General features: G+C 41.3%; 1 protein-coding gene across 3 annotated transcripts in view; it reads left to right on the top strand.

Moving 5' to 3' along the window:
• The window catches only part of PEPD (peptidase D), a 365,025-nt gene that overhangs the window by 324,579 nt on the left and 17,711 nt on the right, over window positions 1–22,735 (top strand). For all 3 annotated transcript variants that reach the window (XM_046899469.1, NM_001079717.2, XM_046899470.1), the window contains 2 exons: window positions 7,485–7,633; window positions 22,269–22,453. In XM_046899469.1, coding sequence (XP_046755425.1) covers window positions 7,485–7,633; window positions 22,269–22,453 — 334 coding nt within the window. The remainder of the gene's footprint in view (window positions 1–7,484; window positions 7,634–22,268; window positions 22,454–22,735) is intronic.

The raw sequence follows: 22,735 nt of genomic DNA, 5'->3' as shown, positions 1-22,735 counted from the left end.
TACGTCGACTTTTCTAAACAGAGTGCTGTTGCTTACTAAATATGCCAATTAAAAATGGATAATAAAACCAGAAGAAAAAAAAAAAAGCATCTATTCAGCAAAAAGGCAATCTGTTTGTCAGAACTTCACGAGGGAGTTTGCCTCACCTGGCATATTGCCTGCATGGGTCCAGTAGAGGTGTGAAGTAGGCAGTGCTGACACTTTGCCTTCTGCATCTCGTAAAGTCTCGTCTGTTGCCTCATCCTTCTGGCAGCCTGGCAATACCAGCTCAGTATGCCCAATCTTTATTTGTACCCAACCCTTCTTTACTGGGGACATCCCTCTGCTTAGCAGAAGCATGGGGAGATGGCTGTCGGGGTGAATTCAGCTGTGAACAAGCTCATCACAAGGTTCTTGACTCTTTGTGCCGTCAAACATTACATTTCTAATACAACATTGATACAGATACAGATGTAGTCTGTATCAGTGTACACCCAATCTGAGGGTGACGGAGGGGTGATGCTTGATTATGGAAACTGATTTTTTTTTTAGCGCGGAGGCTTAAGGTAGTTGTCTTCAATTTCTTCAGTACACAAATCTTGTAAGCCAGGGATTCCTTCTCAAGCTGTATGGGAAGAGAATCAGAAATAGCACAGAAAATCTTACAGTGCTATTTACTGAGCCAACGCTTACATCCAACTGCGTTGGTGAATTCATTGAGATTTAGATTTCGTATCCTGCGAGATAAATGGATCTGAAGTTCTGCTTGGCTCAAATTACTGAGAGAAAGAGAGAGAGAGAGAGAGAGAGAGAGAGAGAGAGAGCGGGCACTCCCACATGTTGCTGTTGGTTTAGGAAACCATTTTCCCAGAGGCAGAGCAGAAGGACACACCTTCCCCAGCAACCTGGGGCATGGCCACGCACACCTACGCACAGCTGCACACCTGTGCTGGGCGGTAAGCCATGGCCTCTGCGGCTGTGGGAGTGAGGGGGGCCCTGGCCAGTGCAGGACACAAGCACCCTGAGTGGGTTGTTTGTTTGGTTACTGGTTTTTCCTATTCTTTTTGGTAGCCCAGTCAGCTCAAACTTGTGCGTGTTCTTTCTACAGCTACTGAACATCTTGTAGTTGGCAGTGTAGAAGTTCTGGGTGCACAGTATTCTCTCGTTCAAAATTCAGTGAAGACTGTTGTTGTTTTTCAGCCTCTCCTTTTTGAAGCAAAGCTTAATGGTAGATTTTGCCATCTCTGCGTGAAAAGGTTGAGATAAGCCTCCCGGTAGCTGTAATAGTCTGGGAGAGCCTGTCGTGAGACAGTGCTGCAGAAGGAGCAGATTTGGGAAGGCTGTGGGGAAGGTGAACATGAGGACACACAGCTGAGGACAAACACAAAAGTATGAGCCCACATGTAAATCATAGCCCAATGCATGTAACAACAGTCACATCATCGTTTGCTGTCTCTGTAATTGTGTTACCTGTGTGGGCTACAGGATCTTCTATTGAATGTGAGACTTAACTACAAAGCCTATTGCTTTCTTTTGACTTTCTAGAACCCAATTTCCTACACATAAAATACTATAACATTTCTCCAAAGTTGCTCTAAACTACAAGGGGGTTGGTAACAACAGCTGGCCCTGTAGTCAGCAGGCCAAGGCTGGCTGCATCTTGCACAGAGCCAGCGCTAAACCCTCCCTGTATCCTGTCAGATAGAAGCTAGTCCAAGCACAGCACCTCTTCCAAAGCAGCTTCCTGAGTATACAGGACTTTACGCTGTTCTGTTCCAGATCTTTGTTGGGCTTTGTGATGTTATCTTACTTGAGGTTGCTTTTTTAGTTGATAATTCTTGGCTGGTCAGGAGATGAGTGAATAAAAAAGTGTGTCACTAGAATCTCTATTTTATTTTTGTATCATTTACTGTAATTTATGCTTGTGGTTGGCTCTTAAGCCGCTCTATTTCCAAATTACTTGGTACATTTCCAAAGATGCATCTCATAGAAATCCTGATACCTGATTCCCTCAAGCTTGAAATTGCCTTGAAGTGTTTAACCAAACAAATAGTCAGCTTTTGTTGGTGTGTGACTGCTTCAAGATTTAATTGCTGCATCAATGTAAAGCACAAAGTATGCTCTCGGCAGACTTGGAGCAGAATGCAGTGAGTTCACGGAGAACAAAATCTCCAGCTGGGGGTGACTTGCTCTTGTTGCCATAAGAGGTTTGTGTACCTTGATTCCTGCTGTCCTGGGACCGGGCTGGCACCAGTTTATCCCTGTGGCTGCTCATAAGTGTGTTAGCTAGTAATGACTCAGATCTCTAAAACCTCAGTAAATGTAACTGAGTAAAGTGCACCAGTATTCATACCTGTGCAACTCTAACCCAAGGTATGAGGAAGACATGGTAAGACCTGGTGATTTCTGATCACTGGTCCTGCAATCCCTGCAGGAAGGGAAGGCTTTGTTCTGAGAGCAGGCAGGGGCTGTAGGCGCTGGGGTTTGGCCGGCCCTGTGCCCAGCACTGCACCGGGGTCCTGTGGGGCTCATGGCAGCAGTAGCTCTGCAGCATTAGCTGAAGAAGACAATTTTACTTTTGTAACTGCCGAGGAGACCCAGCTCTGACTGTGCATGCAGAGCAGCAAGGTGACGGCCTGTACATGTGAGCTCATGGGAGTAGCTGTAGGCTTCCCAAGAAATGCCTGCGAGAGCTTGTCTTTGGGTTGGGTTGGTGGTTGGATCACTAGCGATTCATACACATGGCTCAGATATCCCAAATAAACTATTCCTTCCCATTGTGATATTGGCCATAATTTGCCTCATTGCTTGGCAGTTTCAAATTATTTGACAATAAAAATGTCAGCAAGCCTATAAAAGTTAAAAAAAATGTTTAGAGGAGGAAGATGCTTTGCTTTGAAAAAAAAATAGTATACAGTGACTTTATGTAGAAAAGAACCACAATATTTCTAACTGAAGTGTTGGACAAAGAGATTTGTGATGCTTTGCAATCAGAGGTTAAGAAAGCTAAAAGTGGTATTAAAACACCTATTATTTTTCTGGACTTTAAGGCCAAAGGTGTCAGTAGAAATTTGTGTTTCGTGGTGCCGATATTCTGTGGGGGTGGCAGAGCCACCTTCCAGCTCATCTGTGTCGTGCCAGAGCTGCTGCCAGGGGAAAGTGTAGAGAGCTTTCGTGCATAGCATCACGTAGCGTTTCCAGTTCAGCGGTGCCTTAGAAGCCTGCATCCTCCTTAAAACCAACAGGATGCAAGCATCCTTGAACTACTTCTTGCAGACTGCCCTGCTGGGTTGCTGCAGCAGGGCGCTGGACCCAGGTCCTGGGGGCAAGGAGGAGCTGGTGACCCAGGACCTCCAGGGACAACCCGAGAGGTCCCTGCTGGAGCTGTGAGGTTGCAGTGCGTGCTTCTGCTGCTTCTCAACTGGGGACTGCATTATGTGCAGCATGATCTTAAGTTGTGTCAGGCTTCTTCCCTGTGAGGGGAATGAAGTGCAGTTCGTTGGTTTTGAAGGTTAATTCTAAAACAGATGCAGAAGGCAACTTTATTGACTCTGTTGGCTGACACTGTAATACTGTCAGTAGAGTAATTGATGGGTTATCTGATTTTTGTAATACTTCGTATTGCTCAGTTTTAGTTAAGTGTATGAAGTATTTTGCAATATGTTTGGGAAGAAAAATTATAACAAATAAATATACATATCTCCCTTAGGAGATCTATGCCCATTTAATGTTTTTGTTGTGTCTTTTACATGTAGTACAGCTTCTTATTAGTTTTAGAAAACAAATTAAAACAGCAACGTGGAGTTTTTAGAACAGCTTAGGTCTTCCAGTTGTTAAATGTTTTTATATACCATGCACTTTTCATCCTGAAATGAAGCTAGGTAGCTTTTCATTGCTTTTGCTCCCAACAAAACAATGCAAAGAAAGATTAGATTCTCTCTGCAACGCTTTTAAAAGAAATTCAGCTGTGCAATAAAAGGCTCCAACAGATTCAAGCTCTGTCAGTGAGCACACCGACATGTAACCACGCTCTCTGATCACTGACACTTCTTTTCTGGCCACTTTCTTATCTGAGGCTCCTTGGAAACATGACATCTTCAGACTCCTTACCTCTGGATCCATCTAAACCCACACTTCACAACTGCAACCCTTCCTGAAAAACAGAAGGGTGTCCTGCCATGAAACTTGTTATCATTCTACAGAAATTAGAATTCTTGAGTTTTATATAGCATAGAAAACATAATAGTCCCTTAGACATGTAACATTCCTATTTCCCTTTTAGATAAATTAATAATGTTTGGAGATGCTTATATTATTGCATATGTTACTTGACTTTAAATGATCTTTAAGAGGTAAAGCATAGATCGAGATGTTTGCGGCCTGTTCTTATTTGTGTGTTTAATTAGTTTATATTGCTGCTGTATTTGATAGTAGTTCAGATAACATGAAGTAGTTGTTTCTGCACATGGCCCTTGTAAGATTGCATCATCAGTTCATTTTTAATATGCAGTTGTGTATGTACTAGAATACGTTATTAGTTTATCTTACCACCTAGCAGTTGCTATGTAATTTCAGGGTAAAATAATGTATTTTATCTAAGGAACCAAGAGTTAAGCAACCCGCTTTTAGGAACTTTTTTCAGTTAGGAACAGGAGAAGATAGCAGCTTAGGCTTAGAATTAAGTATGCTTCACCACATATGTTGCCTGGCAAGCAAGGATACGAAACTGGGATCTTCTCAGACTCCCATTCTTTCCTCGGCTACAATAGCAACAATATTTGGTCTATTTCCATGTCTTGGGAAACATTTTAGCTAATGGATATGTTCCCAACTGAAGTTAAATGGAAGAGAATTCCCAGTAAGAGCCAAAATATCTCCCAAATGCAGTTTGTTTTGAATGCTTTTTCACTGAAGCATACGGTCTGAAAGGTGGGTTATTGCTCCGTGGTGGAATTTGAAAGGTCATCTTCCCTCATCTCTGCTCTTCTCTGGAATCAAGGAAACCTGAACAAATGGTGCTTCCTGGCTTGCGAGCCTTCTTGAGTGTACCAGCAGCTTTGTGATAGTTTTTTTTCCCCATCACTTAGTGCTCCAGTAGCTCTAATAACTATTTAACAACCACTAAATGATGAATGGGTTTGAGAAAATACTGGTAATTGTAATTTTTCAAGAAATAGTGTGATGCCTACAGTAAGTTCAGGTTAACCACCCTCCAGGTAAAACATATAAGGAACAGTAACTTCTAGTAGACTTGGACAGGGAGTTCAAAAGTTGCAAGTCTCAGCTTTACTGCAGTCATGCTGAATTGATACTTATGGAATGGAACAGGCCACAAAAATCCTACCAAGCACCACGAGACTTCATTTGTGATTTTTGAAAGAGTTCCATTTGGGACAGGTTGGAAGATCAGCAGCTGTTCTAACAAGTATATCAGGTTGGTCTGTTAGAGAACCCAGCAGCTCTTTATGTAATTCTTAGTTGCTGCAGCTACTTTCCTGAATCCTTACATACGATTTTCTCTGTACAACACTAGTTTTTTATTGAAGGGAGTCTAACCATAAAATCAAAACCTAGTGTTGATGGGGTTTATGATGCTGAGGTTTGGCTAAGCTTGTTTGCAGTTGCTATATTGGTGTCAAATCCTCCTTTTTCACCCTGTGGCTCTGACGTTTGCTGTCTGGTGCGTATCTTTTTTCAATTAGTGACTTCCTCTTTTAAAATACCGTGTTTCATATTTAAACAAATGTCAGCAGTACTTGCATTGACTCTGCCTGTACATGTGTAACTTTGCAATAGTCTCTGCAACCTCCTAGAGTGTGTTGCTGTAGCTTTAAACCTCCGACACTTCTGCATCTGTAAAGCACTGGGTTTATTCCTGCAGTTCCAGTCCTGCAAGTCTCTGCGGTGAACCTTGCCCGCTGTGGGGAGGCTGGTGATGACTTCAGCAGGGCCTGCACTGAGTACAAGGATTCATGCACAGAGGAAATTGCTGGGTGGATTTTAAAATTTGAGTAAATCTTGATGAGTATGTGTCTGTCTGTGTATGCAGTGGAGCAAGAGGAGTCTCAGCGCTGCTGAAGTACTATCTTGCTTTATCACGGTTGCATTAGTTTGCTTACTGTCTGTTGCTTTCAGTGGCAGTTAGCTTAGAAATGGTGAATGTTTACAGCCAAGTGCCACAGTTCCTGTTGCAGTAGCTTACACTTATCTTTACCTGGCCATGTATGCTGGCTGGTGGCAGAGCTGTGCCGCACAGTGTTGCTAATTACTGCTGTGATTGGGGCTCGGAAGCAGAGGAGGCCACAGCAGTGCCCTTCCTTTTCTGCTGCATCTGTTTGGCCTTGCGGTGGGGCAGAGGCATGAGGCAGAGAGCTCCAAGGTGTTCAAATACAGCAAAGGAAAATTGTATTTCACGTGATGAGAGTCGCAAGCAGTTGTTTGAGGTCACTGTGAGAGGACTTGAATCACAGCTGAAATTTGCTAATTAATTACCTAAGAAACCAGGAGGCCACACAAATACTGTGTGTCAAGACCAAAGTCTTACATGTAAAATGTGCCTTCTTATAATCAATACGTGATGAACTTAGAAGCTATTTTCTAACCACTGTTTGGTCCAAAAGTTATTTGGAAATTTGCTGATTTTTGAGCCTGCTGAAACAAGTGCAGTGCTTTATCAGGTGGACCCAGGAGGCACAGAATTGCAGATGTCTAACCAAGTTGTCACACAGGTGTGGGGACCCACTAGCTGCTCTTATAGATTGAGTTCTAGCTGCTCTTATTGGTTGAGTTCTAGCTGCGGAGCATTCAGTGGTGAGTTACTGATTGCTGTGTAGAATAAGTATGATTCTCGAAGGATAAGAGGCTTTTTTTCCCATAAAAGAAAGCTTTTTTTTTTTTCCTTTACCTTTGATGCCAAAAACTGTACTAAATGTTCTTTTCTGGTTGGATCTTCCCATGTGTGTTTCTTTAAGGCCTGTTAGATAAGTTTGTCTTAAAGGAAAGTTTGTATTATGAGCAAAGGCAGTCAACCTTTATTGGGGACATTTTATTTAAACCATCAAATGTGTTTTGACACTTCAATACAGAAGGCCATGATTTAATTAGCATTTCTCAGTTAAGTTCTGAAGTCAGAGCCTTTACATGGTGCTGGCATTTCTCAGAAACAGAAGACATTTCATCTTCTGAGAGAAGGTCCCAGCAACTGGAACTGAACACCTGGATAAAGATTCCTTGTGTGATTTTTGTCTTGCTTCGTGAGCTCTTGTAGTATTTCCATCCAGGGCCAGCGCAGCTGGTGGAAGTGTCCACTTAAGTTCTAGGTAACAGTAAATGCCCTTCTGCTAGCAGGTTGCTGTCATCTCATTTTACTTAGGAACAACACTCAGGTGGGGATTATGTGGCCAGCTACCAAGATGTGGATCGTTCTTAAGGGCAGAACGAGAAAATATTCTTACAATTTCTTTGAAATTAAAATTTTAATTTCTTCCCTCTCTATTCCTTTTTAGCCTGTTTGATATGGGAGGAGAGTATTACTGCTATGGTTCTGACATCACCTGCACCTTCCCTGCAAATGGAAAGTTCACTCCTGACCAGAGGGCTATCTACGAAGCAGTGCTGAAGTCATCACGTGCTGTCATGAAAGCAGTCAAACCAGGTAAAAGATCAGTACATGTCAACAGGCATTGAGAAGCTGGATGGCAGTATTCAGGCTGTCAAGACAATTATGTTTGGAGTTTAGAAACTGCTGGAAAGGAATAAGATGACAAAACTCATTTCCATGTTAAAACAGCTCTTAATAGCAGAAGATACACTACATTTTCCATGTAACACTTAAATAACACATAGGCAACTATTAGTGGTATTTAAAATGTATTTTGGTCTCCCACTTTTTTTTTAAAAACTGTTTTTAAAAGATAAGTACAGCAGTGACAGTTGTTATTCTGCTGTTTACACTGGCAGCTGTGTATTGTGTAAGCTTGTGCCAAAGAGTGAAGTCAGAGTTTGAGCGAACGTGTCCGTGCTTCAGTTTATTTCAAGCATTTTCTGTATTTGTCATGTAAAACTTGATAGAAACCTTCTGATGAAGAAGAGGAAGAAATGTGTATCTTTGAGAATGGTACTCGGTTAGCCTTAAGAAGCTTTAGATAGCTCTGGCTATCAGATATTTCATACCTGCATTTAAATTGCAGGCGAGCTAATTCATCAAGTGTATGCCTGGCTTGATGACTATTTTATTTTCTCCAATTCCACTTTAAGGGCAGCAAATAAATGCTTTTAGAGCTAAATGCTGCTGTGATCTTGAGTATTTCACTGATGGAGGTACTTGAGCATTTCTCAGTAAAACCGATAGAACAGGTTTGAGAAAAAATGTACTTAATGTACAAAGTGCACTTGTCCTTTATATTTACCACATTAGATTTCAGTCATCAGACCCTGAGAGCATGGGCTTTCTGGACTGCCAGTCAGAGCATATGTAATTTTGCTGTTTTACAAGCTGGCAGCAGCGCTGTTCATTTGAGCAACTTGGAATGGAGCAATAGCACTTGAAGCTTGTCTGAAAACCGAGACCAGATATTTTGCCATTTTCATAGCAATGTGCATATTCAATCACCTGCTGTTTCTCCCCCGAAGATTCCTGTTCATATTTTACTTTACATTTCATGCAGTACTTTAGCAGTATTTCACACTAGTAAGTTGTGAACTGCCTTCAGAACTTAAGAGCTAACACGATTCTTTACTCAGAATTATGTGGAGAATTGCTCACTTAATTTCTCCATTTGTTTACAGAGGCAAAAAAAAACAACAAAGGATGTACTAATTCTAATGTTTCTGCATATTGGTTGCGGGGATCCTTTACTAGCCATGTAGTTGGAGATTTGTAGACAGTTTTCACGGACATCTTTCTTAATGTTTGGGAAAAGATGGAACTGAATTTTCTTGTCTCTCACTGTTCTTTAGTTTTCTTGCCTGCTTAGAAGAATGGTGCAAACGTGTTGATCCTGCTTACGAGACTAGTAGTCATGATTTTAAAAATCAGATCTTATTCAAAGAGTTATTTGTTTCTGATCACATCTCATTTCTTTAAAAAGGTGGTCATAGGAAATCAGAGACTCCTGTTAAAAAAAAAAAAAAGCTTTCATAAATCCTTTTTAAGAAATCAGTATGTTTTTTCACTGCCCACCACACTCCTTTAAATGGGTTGGCTAACTGCAGTAACAGTGGTGCCTGTTTCAGCCGTTTTAATTGAGCACCTCCATTCCTGCAGATGTTCAAGGCCAGGTTGGTTTGGGCCCACGGGCAGCCTGATCTGGTGGCTGGCGACCCTGCCTATGGCAGAGGCTTGAAACTAGGAGTTCTTTAAGGTATCTTCCAACTTAAGCCATTCTATGAATAAGTAAGACAGAAAAAGTGCCATGTCATGTACTTCTGGACTACTGGGTTGAATGAGGAGTGTTATCTCCTGGTAGGCCAGTATTTGGCTGTAGGATAAACAGAGCAAATTGAGTTTCCAAGCGTGGTTGGTGTCTCTTACTGTTCAGGCTGCTGAGAATGCCCTGAGCCTGGAAGGGGTGAATACAAACTGGACGTGCCACTGCTGCTCTACAGGGGAAGCTGTTTCTATGGTAGAGGCTGCAGCTTTCTTAGCCTGCTTGAACAAACCTAATTGGTTAGCTCGTGTGCTAAAGCACCAGGATCAGTCCTGAGGGAGTCTGACTGTCACAGAGGGGAGCAGCAGGTATGTGGCTGCAGCTTTCAGCATCTATTCTCCCTGTCAGAAAAAAAGTAAATACTTTAGGTACATTACAAAGGAGGAAAAGAAGCTTGTGGGGTCTGAAGTCAGTAAATGTAAAATCCAGCCCCAACGTATTTTAGTCAGATTTTCTGAATTATGGAGTCATTGCTTGTTTTGCTGTTATTTTTGTTTGTCTTTATTTTATGGGGTTCCTGAGATCAAAGGAGGGAAAAAGACAGTCAAGTGACTTGGCTCACATGACAATAACCATTAATGTGGCAGGCTGAGTAAAAGGAATTTACACAGCAGAGTCAGCAACTGTAGAAAATGTTACTTCTCTCCAGCTGCAGAACTGGGGCCTTTATTATGCCTTGTGGCAAAGAGTCACAGGGGACATCTCGTTGTCTTCAGATGGTTAATCATTCTCAGAGTCTTTCTCATTGCGAGATAGGAAGCAATTGCTGCAGAGAGTCACTAGCTAAATACTGCGTTACATAACTGATTTTGGAAGGACACACATTTGCTAGCCACCTTGAACGGTTAATGTAGATATGTATCATTCAGAAGTGGGAATTTCTTTTATTTCCTCAATTTGGTTCTCATGTGAAACTAGCTATCAAGTGAAGTTTCTTTCCGAGACATAGACTCCCTACCATATTTTGTTTATACTTGTTATCAGCCATCATAATTTTTAAAATACTCTGAGACACCCTATCTTATTGTAGAAGGGTATTCATCTGACTAAGTCATATGCGTGGTCCAAGAATGCACACAGCTCAAATCACATCAGTGGGTCTTCATACCTTCCAACAGAGAGAACAGAGCTCCTTCTGCGAGCCAGATAACATACTCTGAAAGCTAAAGGCTCTCTGTGGGATCATAGCCCAAGTTCAGCGCAGTCACCACAGCTCCTGCCACAAACCAAATCTGTGTGAGATAAAAGAGGAGAAAGACATATTCTGTTCTATTGCATAAGCAACAATTTTGAAACTACTGAATGTGGATAGTGTACAAAGGCAGCAGTACTAAGTCTCTGAAGTGAAAGAGTCAAAACAGCAAGCTTGTGTGGCAGTGGGATAATTGCTTCTTTCCTACAAAGTCAGACTAGTGATCCAGAATGCCAGAGAGGAATGCTGCATTTCTGCTTAGGGGATATTCTTAATGTGTTGAGTCCATCTGGGTTAGATTTACGCTTCCACAGAGCTGAAATACAGGGGCAGATGTGCAAAATACTGACACTTCCATTCTCTTCACTATGAGACAGCATCTACTTCTTACTCAGAACAATGATTTGAGTAACAATTCCTTTTTTATATAGACATTGTACACAGAATTATTAAAAACAGTGAAACTATAAAGCTAAGCATCCCAGATTTATTCCAGAAGTTAGTGTCTTAATTTGTCTCTCTTATTCATTGTTTTTGATCTCATTAGATTTGCTAGAGTGTTTGAGGCACATTAGGTGTGCTCCTGGAGCACATCGCCCATGGAGATGACCTGAAAAGAGTTCAGCTTACACCCTTCAAAACTCCACTGTGTAAGCTAAAATACAGGAAGTGAGGATGGTCGAGAGATTTCACATCTTAGGATGATGGGGACTTCAGTACCACTGCAGATATATGCATAGTTTCTCCCTCTGCTGCCCTCATGCAATGCACGTACCAGAAGGCTGGCTAATGAGCAGCCATTCGGTAATTTATTTTAACCTTTTGTGCCATGCTTGGCCCGGAGCCTGTTTATTGATACTGTTCTAAACCTGCTCTGAATCCAGAATTATTAATGTCCCCACTAGTTTTTTTGAGAGTGCTCACAGTAACAGTGCGGGTACCTCTGACAGGTAGCATCTCCTTTTGCCCTTCATCGTAGCTATAGGGAAGTACATACGCAGCAGTTCCCCTTCCACAGAGTGTCAGACAGATTGGAGAAGCTGCTGTAAAAGCTACTGACTCATTTTGGATTCCAGGATTGAAATTCACCAGACTTGAGATTTTTTAAGAATGTTTAACATAGTGCTCTTGCTCAAAACACAGCTGTTTGACCTCTGTTACAGCTGTAAGCATCCAGCCTTTCTGCAAGTCAGACTGCAGAATTGTTAAGCCAGGTACTGGCTGAAGGAAGGAAAATGATTATTGAACATACATAAAAGTAAAAAATAAAGATGTCTGAAGCAAGTTGGTGAGCACTGCGATGGGAATCTGAAGGCAAGGTAAGAATGGTTGTGAATTCCCAGCAGTGACGTTATCAGATCCTCAATTTGCCACTGAAAATAGGTGTCTGAAGTTTTTTCTCGAGTCAACAGTAACCACTGTGCTCTGTCCCTTCTACCAAATCCTGGCTCCTGCCTCGTTTTGTTTATCACAGTCATGTAAGTTAGATCCAATGTTGATGTAATAGCTTTATTAAATCAGAAAATAATTTGTTACAAGTTATACCTGGGAGACCAGTATTGTTGATCATTAATATAAATTGGTTGGAATAAGCGTGTAAAATAATTGGCTTTGCTGAAAGTCCCTCTGTAGAACTTCTGGAAAATGTGTGTTGAACCAGAGCTTGGACCAGATACCCTCCTGGCATTGCTCCTAACCTAAGTCACTCATGATTCTCAATACATGCTGAAATGTGCAAAAGAAAATGTCAGTCATCAAGCAAGAGTTGTTGATGAGAATCAGTGACAGTTCCTGGCTCTAGCTCGTAGTAGGGGAGATGTTCTGCAAGCATAAGGGTAACATAATGTTTCGTTTCTGTGAATGAAGAACATTCAGATGTAACCCAGCTTTGAGTATCACTCTTGTCCAGTAGATCCCTTACCGTTAGTGGTACAAAGGGTCCAGTAGTGATTGCAGAGTTGCTGTGGAATGGCTTCTTTTTTTATCCTGTAACAAGTGACTGTGTTTTTATGTTGTCCCCAGTCTCTCAGGTGACTTCTGAAGATTATTTTTTGGATTATTATCTCAAGCATTTTGGGAATGTTAGGAGTTAGAATTCTGTAACTCAGAGCTGATGAGGACAGGATAGTGGCAGCATTGAAATTTCTCAAACATGTTCAATCTGCTACTATGCTGATAAAAAAAATAAAAAGGAATATGCTTATATTTGGTTTTGCAAGTAAAGCTATTTTGGATGAATGTACTAGGTCACAAACACTATCTTTAAGATTGATGAGCTAAATATTGAAGTAATCCTGAACTTTCCATTTACATCCCTTTGCAATTGCACACAGGGATCACTGCATATTCCTGCCTATTCTGGAGAGTAATGGAAAGTCACAGGAGAAGGGGAAGAAAAGGAGCTTGTTGTACTTAACATTCCTAGTACTGTACAGAACTTGTGTATGTTTTACAAAAAAAGAAGCCGAGAAACTTTCTCCAATCTCAGCTATGTATCTTAGTAGTGGTTTCTGGGAGAGGGTGAATGAATTAAAACACCTCAATCAGTAAGTTCTGTTGTCCTAAATTCTCGTTGAAAACAGGCTTTTTTGTATCACAAACTGTTCCCAAGGAACAGCTGAGGAAGGCCAGGTTGGCAACCACTCAATTCTCTATCTCTATATTTACATGATTTAAAACACTTGTATATTCAAAGTCCCCACTGAACCAAGATTGCGTTCAAACCTTAGGAGGGCAGCTGGGAACATTTGCTGATTGATGTTTGTTTTGCTTATTTGCTTCAATAAAATGAAAAAGAAAAAAAATGGTTCCAAATATGCACAGAAGATGCTCACCAGTGCAGTGTGAAAGCTTTCCTCCATGGGACACTGGCACTACTGGCTTCCCCACAGGACTTGTAGCTCTGGCTGGTTGGTTTGTTTTGCAAAGTTCTAGCTTTTGCTAAGGTGTATATGCTTATCCCTACCTTCTGCATTGTACTGTTCAAGATGGTAAGTATCATGTTGCCTCTGGCTTCTAGGTTATGCTTCTCTGATAAATGCTGTCGGGGAATGTCTCAAAAGAAATCTCCTTCCCAAGGCTAGCTTTTCTGATAAGATGGAGGTTTCTCCATATTAAGGCTTGAAGATTCCTTAGAAATCTCTCCTATTTGTAACAGAACTCAAGTTTCACGTAAAGGCATGAGTTCTGTAAGCTCTTGAGTCTTTTCTTCCTGGATTGAAGACTTTGTTGATGTCAGGATTGCCCAGTGGGCAAGTGAGTACAGTTAGGTGACCACCAGAAAAATACTTCAGTCAAAAAAGTAAACCCACATGTTAAGCAAATAAGATATTCATATACTAATTGTGTAGATATCAACTGATCCTCAGACCCTACCAGGAAAGAGTCCTCTTTTGCTGCGGGTGTTGAATAAAGGAAAAGAAATGTGTAGTTCCCAAAAGGCAGAAAACCAGAGACAGAGGAGCAGAGGCAGGGTCGTGGCCTTGTCCTTGGTTGCATAGGACCTAAAAAAAAAAAAAAAAACAACCAACATTATTTTGTAGGTACACAATACTGAGCAAAGTTATCTTACTTGGTCTTGATCTTCTCCTGGGCGGCTGTAACTCTACACGTGGTGAGCTGCTGTGTGAAACTCTGTCCACTTTTTGTGCCTTTTCTCATGATTTCTACAGTTTCTATTCATTGGTGTAGCTTCCTAGGCTTGTTATAATAGGCCTTTTTTCACTGGTTTCCTCCATGTACATCCTTCCAAGGACTGTTGTAAATTAGGACAAATCAAAAGCAGCCTCTTTATTTTCCAGTGCTTTGTCTCCTTCCCGTTTGTTTGCTGCTGAGAGGCTCAAGTGGTAAAGCTTATGGAGGTGGATACAAACTTAGGGGATGTCCTTTGCACAGCAGAATATGAAATTCTGAATGGTGCACTGACATTTTAATATGTAAATGTTCGGGTCTTGCTTCTGTGTGATGATCGGGTAAAGGGTAATGTTCAGTGAATGTGTTAGCACTTTCTATTTATCTATCTACTTATCGCTATTTATCTACTGAAGTAGATAAATAATCTACTTTATACAACAGAAAGTAGTGCAATTTAAATTCAAAGTAGTGGTATGATTCTCTGTTCTCTGATCTAGTCACGTTCTAACAATTCTTTAAAGAGGAATAGTGGAGGGTAGGGTACTACTAAGAACAGGGATTAGAATAACACAAAAAGCTATTTAATGGGAAACTAATAGCTAGTGTATTTGACATGGCAGATTGTACTATTGGCAGTTGTTTCTGTTATTAAATTGAGCAGAACTATGCTTAGGAACACCTGCAAATTCAAAATTGCATATACAGATTACTTCTTCAGCACTTCTGTCTATCTCAGGTAATTTCCAAAGAGTTGAGGTTTATTTTTTGTCTGCTACTATTTTGAATGCTGCTTTAGAGTAATTGTCGCTGTATTCAACTAGAATTAAAACACACTGCACCTAAAGAAAATAATTGGAACTGCTATTAATATGTGTTCCTCCCAATGAATACATCAGGTTCTCATTCACACACAGTGGATGTCTTTTGCATACAAGTCATTTGCTTTTTATTTTAAGTAGTCCAGAGATGTACTTAGTAGAACACCATGCAGGCACACTTGTGTGTTTTGCTACATAAAACCAGCAGCTAATTTAGATGATGTTTTAGAAAGAAAGGGCACTGTAAACCAGACCTTTGACAATAGCACAACAGGGAAGGGTGTGGGAGCACAATCTAGTTTATAGTTTGTATGATTTCAGAATGTCCATATAAATTATTCCCATGTCCATATGAATTATTCCCATTCAGATGGTCATATTTTAGGGGAAAGTGCTGCTGGTGGTTATTAATTTGCTGTAATATCTGAAGCAAAACAATTATTCTTAGACAAAAAACATGATAGCAGAAGTTGAAGATTTCATACAAACTCTCCTGAAGAACAAGTGCTTTCAGGGCATGCTATAACCAATGCTTAATATTCACAAGTCCTACGGAATGACACTGGTATTTTTTTTCCTCTCACACTTAAGAATGTGTTATTGTGTTAAAGACAGATTTGAAAATAAATCTTGGCAATCTGTGCTGCAAAAAGCAATTTGTAGTCTGCTGTCTATCTTCTGTATTGAATGGACTTTGCTCTATTTGCTATCATTAATGTTCATAAATAAGCTTCCCTTTGAGTACTTGCTTTCTGAAGTTGGCACATAGAGGTATTACAGCTTTGTGTGGTTAATTCCGTTGTTCTCAGTATAAAAGCCTAAACCATCAGTCACCACCTAGGGAATAAAGGCTGAAAGCATAAAGGATGTACAAACAGTGCGGACAGTCAAGGAGCAATCCTTGATTCTTGTGAGGTACCATTACATAAAGATGGTGCCGTTGCTTACTGGAGAGTTTGTTGCTAGACTTGTAACCAAACCTAATGCTGTCCAGAACAGCATTAACTACAGCAAGAGGGAACAGAAAAAGTGGAATTCAGCAGATTCTCAGTCCCTCTGTGCACACACTGATCTGCTGAAATGCAGGATTTCAGACTGTGAGTCTCACTGCAAACCTTCTGGGAGCCGTTCCTCGCTGCTTGTGACTAATACACAGGAGCTGACCCATGCTTACAGTGACCACTGCGACGTTAGGAAGACAAAAATAACGCTGAGCGATTTCCAAGTGCATAAAACCAGCACTTCCCAACAGTTGGGCTGTTCCACCAGGAGTTGGAGCCGAGTGTGTGCCGGTCACAGCGCCGTCCTGGGCAGCTGCTCCGAGTCACGGCCCAACCACAGCTTTCCAGCTGGGCTCTGCACCTGGACTTCTTTCTGTGGGTCTTCAAAGGTGCTCCACGTACAGAGCAATGAGAACTCTAAGAGCCTACATTGGCAGCAGTTTTCTGTCTTCTTTCAAGGGAATATTTTGAGGATAATTTTTAAAATATCCTTTTGTTCTAATTGTAGCAGATTGGACAGGCGTAACATTGTACAGCCCTGATTTTGGCTTTAGCAGAATAGCCCACTGCATTGTGGTGTGTTGTGCACTAATTTTCCTCCAGTTCAATGTTCAGGAAACGTACACGTTAATGCTGTAATTTCAGTTGGAGTACAAAGTTCATGAGTCGTTCTATCTTGACACTGCATCAGCTGTAGCTGTCCGAGTGCAAACCTGCTGGACAGGGATTATTCTGTTTGCCCTAAATCTTGTGTAAACAGTCTTTTAAAGCTTCAAAGATTGATAAATTTCCACACCGTAATCGCTCCCTCTGAGCATTTCCCTCCATCCCCCGGTCTTTTTCCTCTTCTTTGCAGCATACCCCTATGTCGAAGGAACATGCAAAGAATTCATAGTATCTGACAGTGCTGCTCAGTCCAGACATTGCATCTCTCCAGACATGGAAATAATCCCTTCTCTTGCTCCACGTCTGCATGTATTCAAATTGCTTAAGTTCTGAATGTTGCTTGTGATGTGTTGTAGAGCATTGTATGCAGTTCCTGTAAATGCGTAGGAGGGGTTTTACTGCTTAAAACTTTTAAGAATACTGGTTGAAAAGAAATGCCATGTTATGAGCAAAGAGCACAAGGCTTCTCATCCCTCTGCACAGGGTTCAGTGTGTTGGAGGCATGGGGGGGGTCATCACTGATCACTTTTGTTAGCTCCTAATGCTTTGAGGGATGTTTTTGGAAGAGTTAGTGCTTAATGCTAGCTGTGACTCATTCAGGTAGCAGTCCCCTGCACAGCCTACGGAGCTGTGATCAGCCTCACTGTTGCTCAAATGCTGTCATTGCTCAAGTATGGAATCTTGGTGGCCAAGAGTTGCCTTACCTGGCTGGAAAACTGAGCAACTGCTTGGTATTCCATCTAGCGTGCCATAATGAAAGCATGAAGACCAGAAATGCAGCAAATTATTCTCTAGCACTCAAGTGAAAAGGGAGGAAATAATCATTTTATAATTTAAACAATATTTGCTCTGGTTTTTCAATTGGGCTTGTTTTGAACTTTGAAGGACCAATTGTTTTATGTCTGATATGGTTACTGCTTCTTGCCAGACATTGGGCTGTCCCAGTGGCTGGCTGGGCAGGGATTGCATGTTCTGTCTGTGTTTCAGTGGCACTGCCAGGGGACGTCAGGCCTTTTGCCCTTGTCTGTGGACTCTCAAAAGTAAATGTAACTTAACCTTAGCACAATTTGGGGAGAAGTTCCTACAATCTTGCCATGCTATTTTTTTTAGTAGGATTGTGACATTTGTGCTGGCAAAAAAAATAATAATAATAATAATAACCAGCCCATCCTACAACAACAAAAAAAAACCCTGCTAAATCATTTGTGGTTTAATCATTGTCACATTACAACCACAAAGTACCCTAAGTAGCGGCCAAAAGAATCCTGTTAGGCCTTTTCAGAGCACTTTCCGACCAAGGCAGCTAAATACCATGCAGTAATTCTAAATTACTTTTGTATGCTGCTTCGACTTTATGTTCTGGAATAGCCTGTAGTAAAACTTCAGAAAATAATCACTTGAATGGAAATAGCAGGTAGGTAACAACAACTGACAAACAGCTTGTGGTGTGATATGTCAACTCTGACTTCTAATTCTGCTATTGAAAAGTTATGGTATGCTCATGAAAAGATAGGTATGCTTTTAATTGCTGGTTTCACTCGAAGCATTTCTTTCTCTCTTTTTGGAACAAAAATCTTCCCTGTCAGTAGAAGGATCAGAAAGATGTCCTTCTGGGGTAAGATCCTCCTCAGTTCTGCAGCATAGTGTTTTATCTGAAATTCGGTGGTTTTGGCAAAGAGAAAAATTAGAGGGGAAATAGCTCCAGGGAAGTAAAACAATACATGTGTTATCTTTCTCTTTACTGTCCCATTAATATCTAAGAACATTGGGTAACATTTAGGTTTAGTTTGTTGTTCTTTTAACTCAGCACCTTGCGCTTCTGTGGAGCTCTGTTATACTATTAGCAGAAAATCAATAACCTCTGTAGTTGAAATGTTTTAATTAATCCACCATTTATCACATTTATTACCAGATGTACCCCTGCTGTGTAGTTCACTTTGTAACCCAGGGGGTCTCATGGCCTTGGGCTGCATGTGGGGCTGGAAGAGCTGCCTTTTGCCCTGCCCTCCTGCCCGAGCATATGCTGTGCAGCAGGTAACGAATCACAGCCTAACGAGCTTTCCTGGGGAGCCAACTGTTGGTTCAGTGACCTGTATTACCCAGTATCTCGTTTGGCAGAGAATGAAGGATGGAACAGACACTTGATCAGCAGATTTTCCTGAGTGCAGACTCATTTTGGTACAAGCTAAAGTCCAAGGACCCTCCAATCTACTTTTCTAAACCTCATCTGTCAGTGGAGTATAATTAGTTTATAAATTGGCCTAAAGATAATAACGTTACTAACCTTCTTACACAAAAGCATATCTGCAACTATGATAAGCTTCTTCAAAGCTTAAAAATAATAGTGCCGAATAATAAAACAGTAAAGCATCCTCTGGGGTGATTGGTGGTGTGAGGCTAACGCAGAGCGGTGTTGCAACACCATCAGCTGTTGCAGTGACACATAACTGGTGATAGACCCACTGGTGCTGAGGGTTTTTTTGGGTTTTAGTTGTTTTTAACCATTTCATCTCGCTACAAGAATGTTAATATGATGTTTGCCTTCTGCTGTGTCAGCTTGCAGCAGTTGACAGAGCTCTCCACCAGACCATGGCTGATCCTGAAAGCTGATGTGTGCGAACATCAAGTCACTTTTGTAAAATAGGCTAAAAATAGGTATTTATGAAGAGTTCTTTATTGATTAGGATGACTTCCTTTCTTCAGCTTACCGCTGGTAATAAATTACTGTAGTTGTTTCTCTTACTGTTTTTGAGGCTGTAAGAGTACTAGAAAATGTTTGGAGAAAACTTGGCATTCTGATCCTCTTTGCTTATCGAATCTTCTCTTTAAGAAAAAGGGTGAAAAATCAGTTTCTACTCAATTATCAAAAGTTTATTCCTGGCATGCTGGGAATCTGTTCAGTGCAAACAAGGCCAGGATGGTACCGCTGGTTTAATTGAAGCACAGAAAGGTCCCTCTGTGCGTATGTATGACTGCTGTACAGTACTTATAGGTTACATGGTTTGAGGAGAGTGGAGTAATAGTACAAAATGCCACCACATCATAGGCATGATAGAATGAAGCACAAAGCCGGCCAGTACAGTGGAAATACCATCAATCAGAACATGTTTCTTTAACATCCTTGAACTCCCACTTACTTGAAGAGCCATTGATTTGTTGAAGGAGCTCAGATCTAGTTGGCAGGGCTCCTCTGGGCAGTGCCATCCCAGTGCTCAGTGCAACTGCAGAGTGCTCTGAATGCTGTCTGTGTCCAGCAGAGCTGGTGGCGCCAGCTGGGAGGGAGAGGAGCGGTCCTGAGTCCTTCTGCAGGGCTCTGTTCAAAGCACTGCCCTTGATCTAAGGGAGAGCCCGGAGCTGCAGGGTTTCCATCCCGCTCAGTCATTTATTTTGCAGTGGAGTTTTTTGCTGTCCTCAGTCTCTAATGAAAAGATAAGATGGAAAAAAATCCACAACAGATGCAGAATGTGGGGCTCCAGGGGAAGAGGGAGAATTGTCATGAGGGAAAAAGAAAGAAGTGGAGAGCGTGGGAAGAATGGGCTGTATTGGATTCATTTGGAGATACTTGGGATTTACAGCCACAGCAGCCTTTTCAGTTAAGGAGTAGTATCGTTGGTCTGTTCTGTTAAACTTCTACAGAAGAATGAATGTGTGCTTTGGGTGTTTGCATCTATGATCAGCTTATCCTTCTATCTCTTGTTAGTTGCATCTCTCTTGAGTTTGGTAAGGGGTGCCGTATGTCTCTAAGCAAAGTCTGTAGGTTTGCATTGGGACAAATGGTGCTGCGCAGTTGTGGGGGGAAGCCTTACTACAAGCAGCAGACACCTCATCTTCAGCTCTTCTCCCAGGCACCTCGTTTTACGTTTATTCAGAGCATCTGAGAGACAGCTGTGCTTTGCCTTACAGCAGTGGAGTTCTGACCTTTGTATATATCCAAAGGGGAGGGAGGCTTCAGTAGTTGACCATGGTTAGATATGGTATGTGGCTTTGTAGCCATGGGGATGAAAATAGTGCAGTAGTATTACAGTAGTATTCAGCTGGGATGTCTTGGGAGAGCTCTCAAAAGAACATGTCATTTGCCCAGAAAGAGTCCTAAGGATGACTTCTAGAACAGTCTGCATTGATTGCAAATGACAGAAGCTGAACTGGCAGATACATGCAGAAATTCTGTATTCCTGTTTCCAATAACCAGGAAAACAGCTGTGATTTGATAATACCTGGAGTTTGATGTCAGTAATACTTGAGTGATGGATTGTAATTATTTCAATTACATCAGGTAAGATTGGAATCCATTGTGACGGAGCTGTGAAATAACTTTATATTGCAATTTTCACTTTTTTAGATTCACTCAATGTTCAAAAAAGAGAACATTTAAAATCTTGTCAAATATAATTACATTGAGCACTGGTCAAAGAACAACTGATTATAGGTGTATTTATTCTTACTAAAGAAAAGACCTGTGCAGAGCCCTGAGGTGTGTGGGATCTGTGGGTATGGGATGCAGGACAGAGCATCCATGTGCTCAACACTTGGTGACCTTGCTATCAGAGCTCTTTAGGACAGCCGGATTTTCCTGAAGCCCTCCCATAGGATGATTTTATTTCAACCTCTCAGGCCTCAGTACTGTTAGCAAGGAGTGCTAATATGATTCTGATACGACATTTATGTTCACAAGACCTTAAAGCCACGTGTTTAACTGGATTAAAGCAATGGAACTTGATGGGGCTTTGGCCTTAAAAATTGCTGGTTTATTTATTTATTTAATCATGCCAAATTTGAACAAGGAAAATATTCTTTTACTGTACCTTAGACCTAGTTGTCTTGAGTCTGCAACTGCTCTGGATGACTCAAAGCCATGGTGAACTAATTAAGACAGTGCTGTTACTAACAAAAGAACTGCTTTTTTCCTCCCTCCTCCCCCCCAGCAGTTTGTCAAACAAAATTGTATCCTATACCAAAATAATAGAAGTCTAATGTATCCTGGCACTCTATCTGCAATCAACCAGCAGTGTTTTGTAACGCTGTTGCAGTATGTGTATTAGAGGACTTGTATTTTACGCAGCTCATTAACACAAGGGAATCATTAATTTCTGGAGAGCGTCTTCGCCAGAAAGATGTGGGCTTTAAATCTTCTACATCCATACAAAAGTACCGTCCCTCCCAAATGTACCAAATGGGTATAATCGCTAATAGAAAATAATAGGTATGGTAATATTTTATGCTCTGCATTCTAAATGACTGCCTTTTACGGTTGATGCTCGTTTGAAAAACTCACTGATAAATCTGCATCTCTGTAGACATGCTTAGATGCAGTGTCTTAATCTTCTTTATGTGGACCTGGATTATAGGACGCTGCTGTGTCTCGTCTGTAGTTTTCTGGGCTTCGCATGCATGCCAAGATAATTTTGTCTTGTTTGAAATATTTCTGTGCTAATGTGCTCCTTCCACCTTTGTTTTTTATACAAAGGGCATATCTGTTGCATCTGCCTTGTGAAAGCTGTCTCTAAAAACTTGTAGCAATAGTTAACTCAGCTGCCTGTTTCTGCTCTCTCAGGGGTCGCCTGGCCTGATATGCACCGTCTGGCTGACCGAGTCCATCTGGAGGAGCTGACTAAAATTGGCATTCTGAAAGGCAACGTAGATGACATGGTGAAGGTTCATCTGGGTGCAGTATTTATGCCACACGGACTTGGACATCTACTTGGAATTGACGTGCATGACGTTGGAGGCTACCCAGAGGTTAGTGTTTGTCTGTGCTCAACAGCCTCGTTAGTTAACCCTCTGCATTTGCTCAGCTTTTCTCTCGGCTGTTGCAGGTATTTTCTCAAAGGCAGGATGGTGGTGTGTTTAAGTCTGTCTTTCTCTGGATACAATGCTTTATACAGCTTGCTTAAGAGGAACCTATTAGTTCATTAAAATGTATATTGCTTGTGGGGAGTGGTCAACTGATGCCACTCCGAGCATTCTTAATCTGTTCAATTCCTATGCACTTTGTGATGTTCTTCAGCGATTCACCTCTGT

Source organism: Gallus gallus, chromosome 11, assembly GCF_016699485.2.
Source record: "Gallus gallus isolate bGalGal1 chromosome 11, bGalGal1.mat.broiler.GRCg7b, whole genome shotgun sequence".
In the NCBI taxonomy this organism is placed as follows: Eukaryota; Metazoa; Chordata; class Aves; order Galliformes; family Phasianidae; genus Gallus; species Gallus gallus.
Note: the sequence above shows the minus strand (reverse complement) of the source record. Positions and strands in the feature narration are given on the sequence as shown.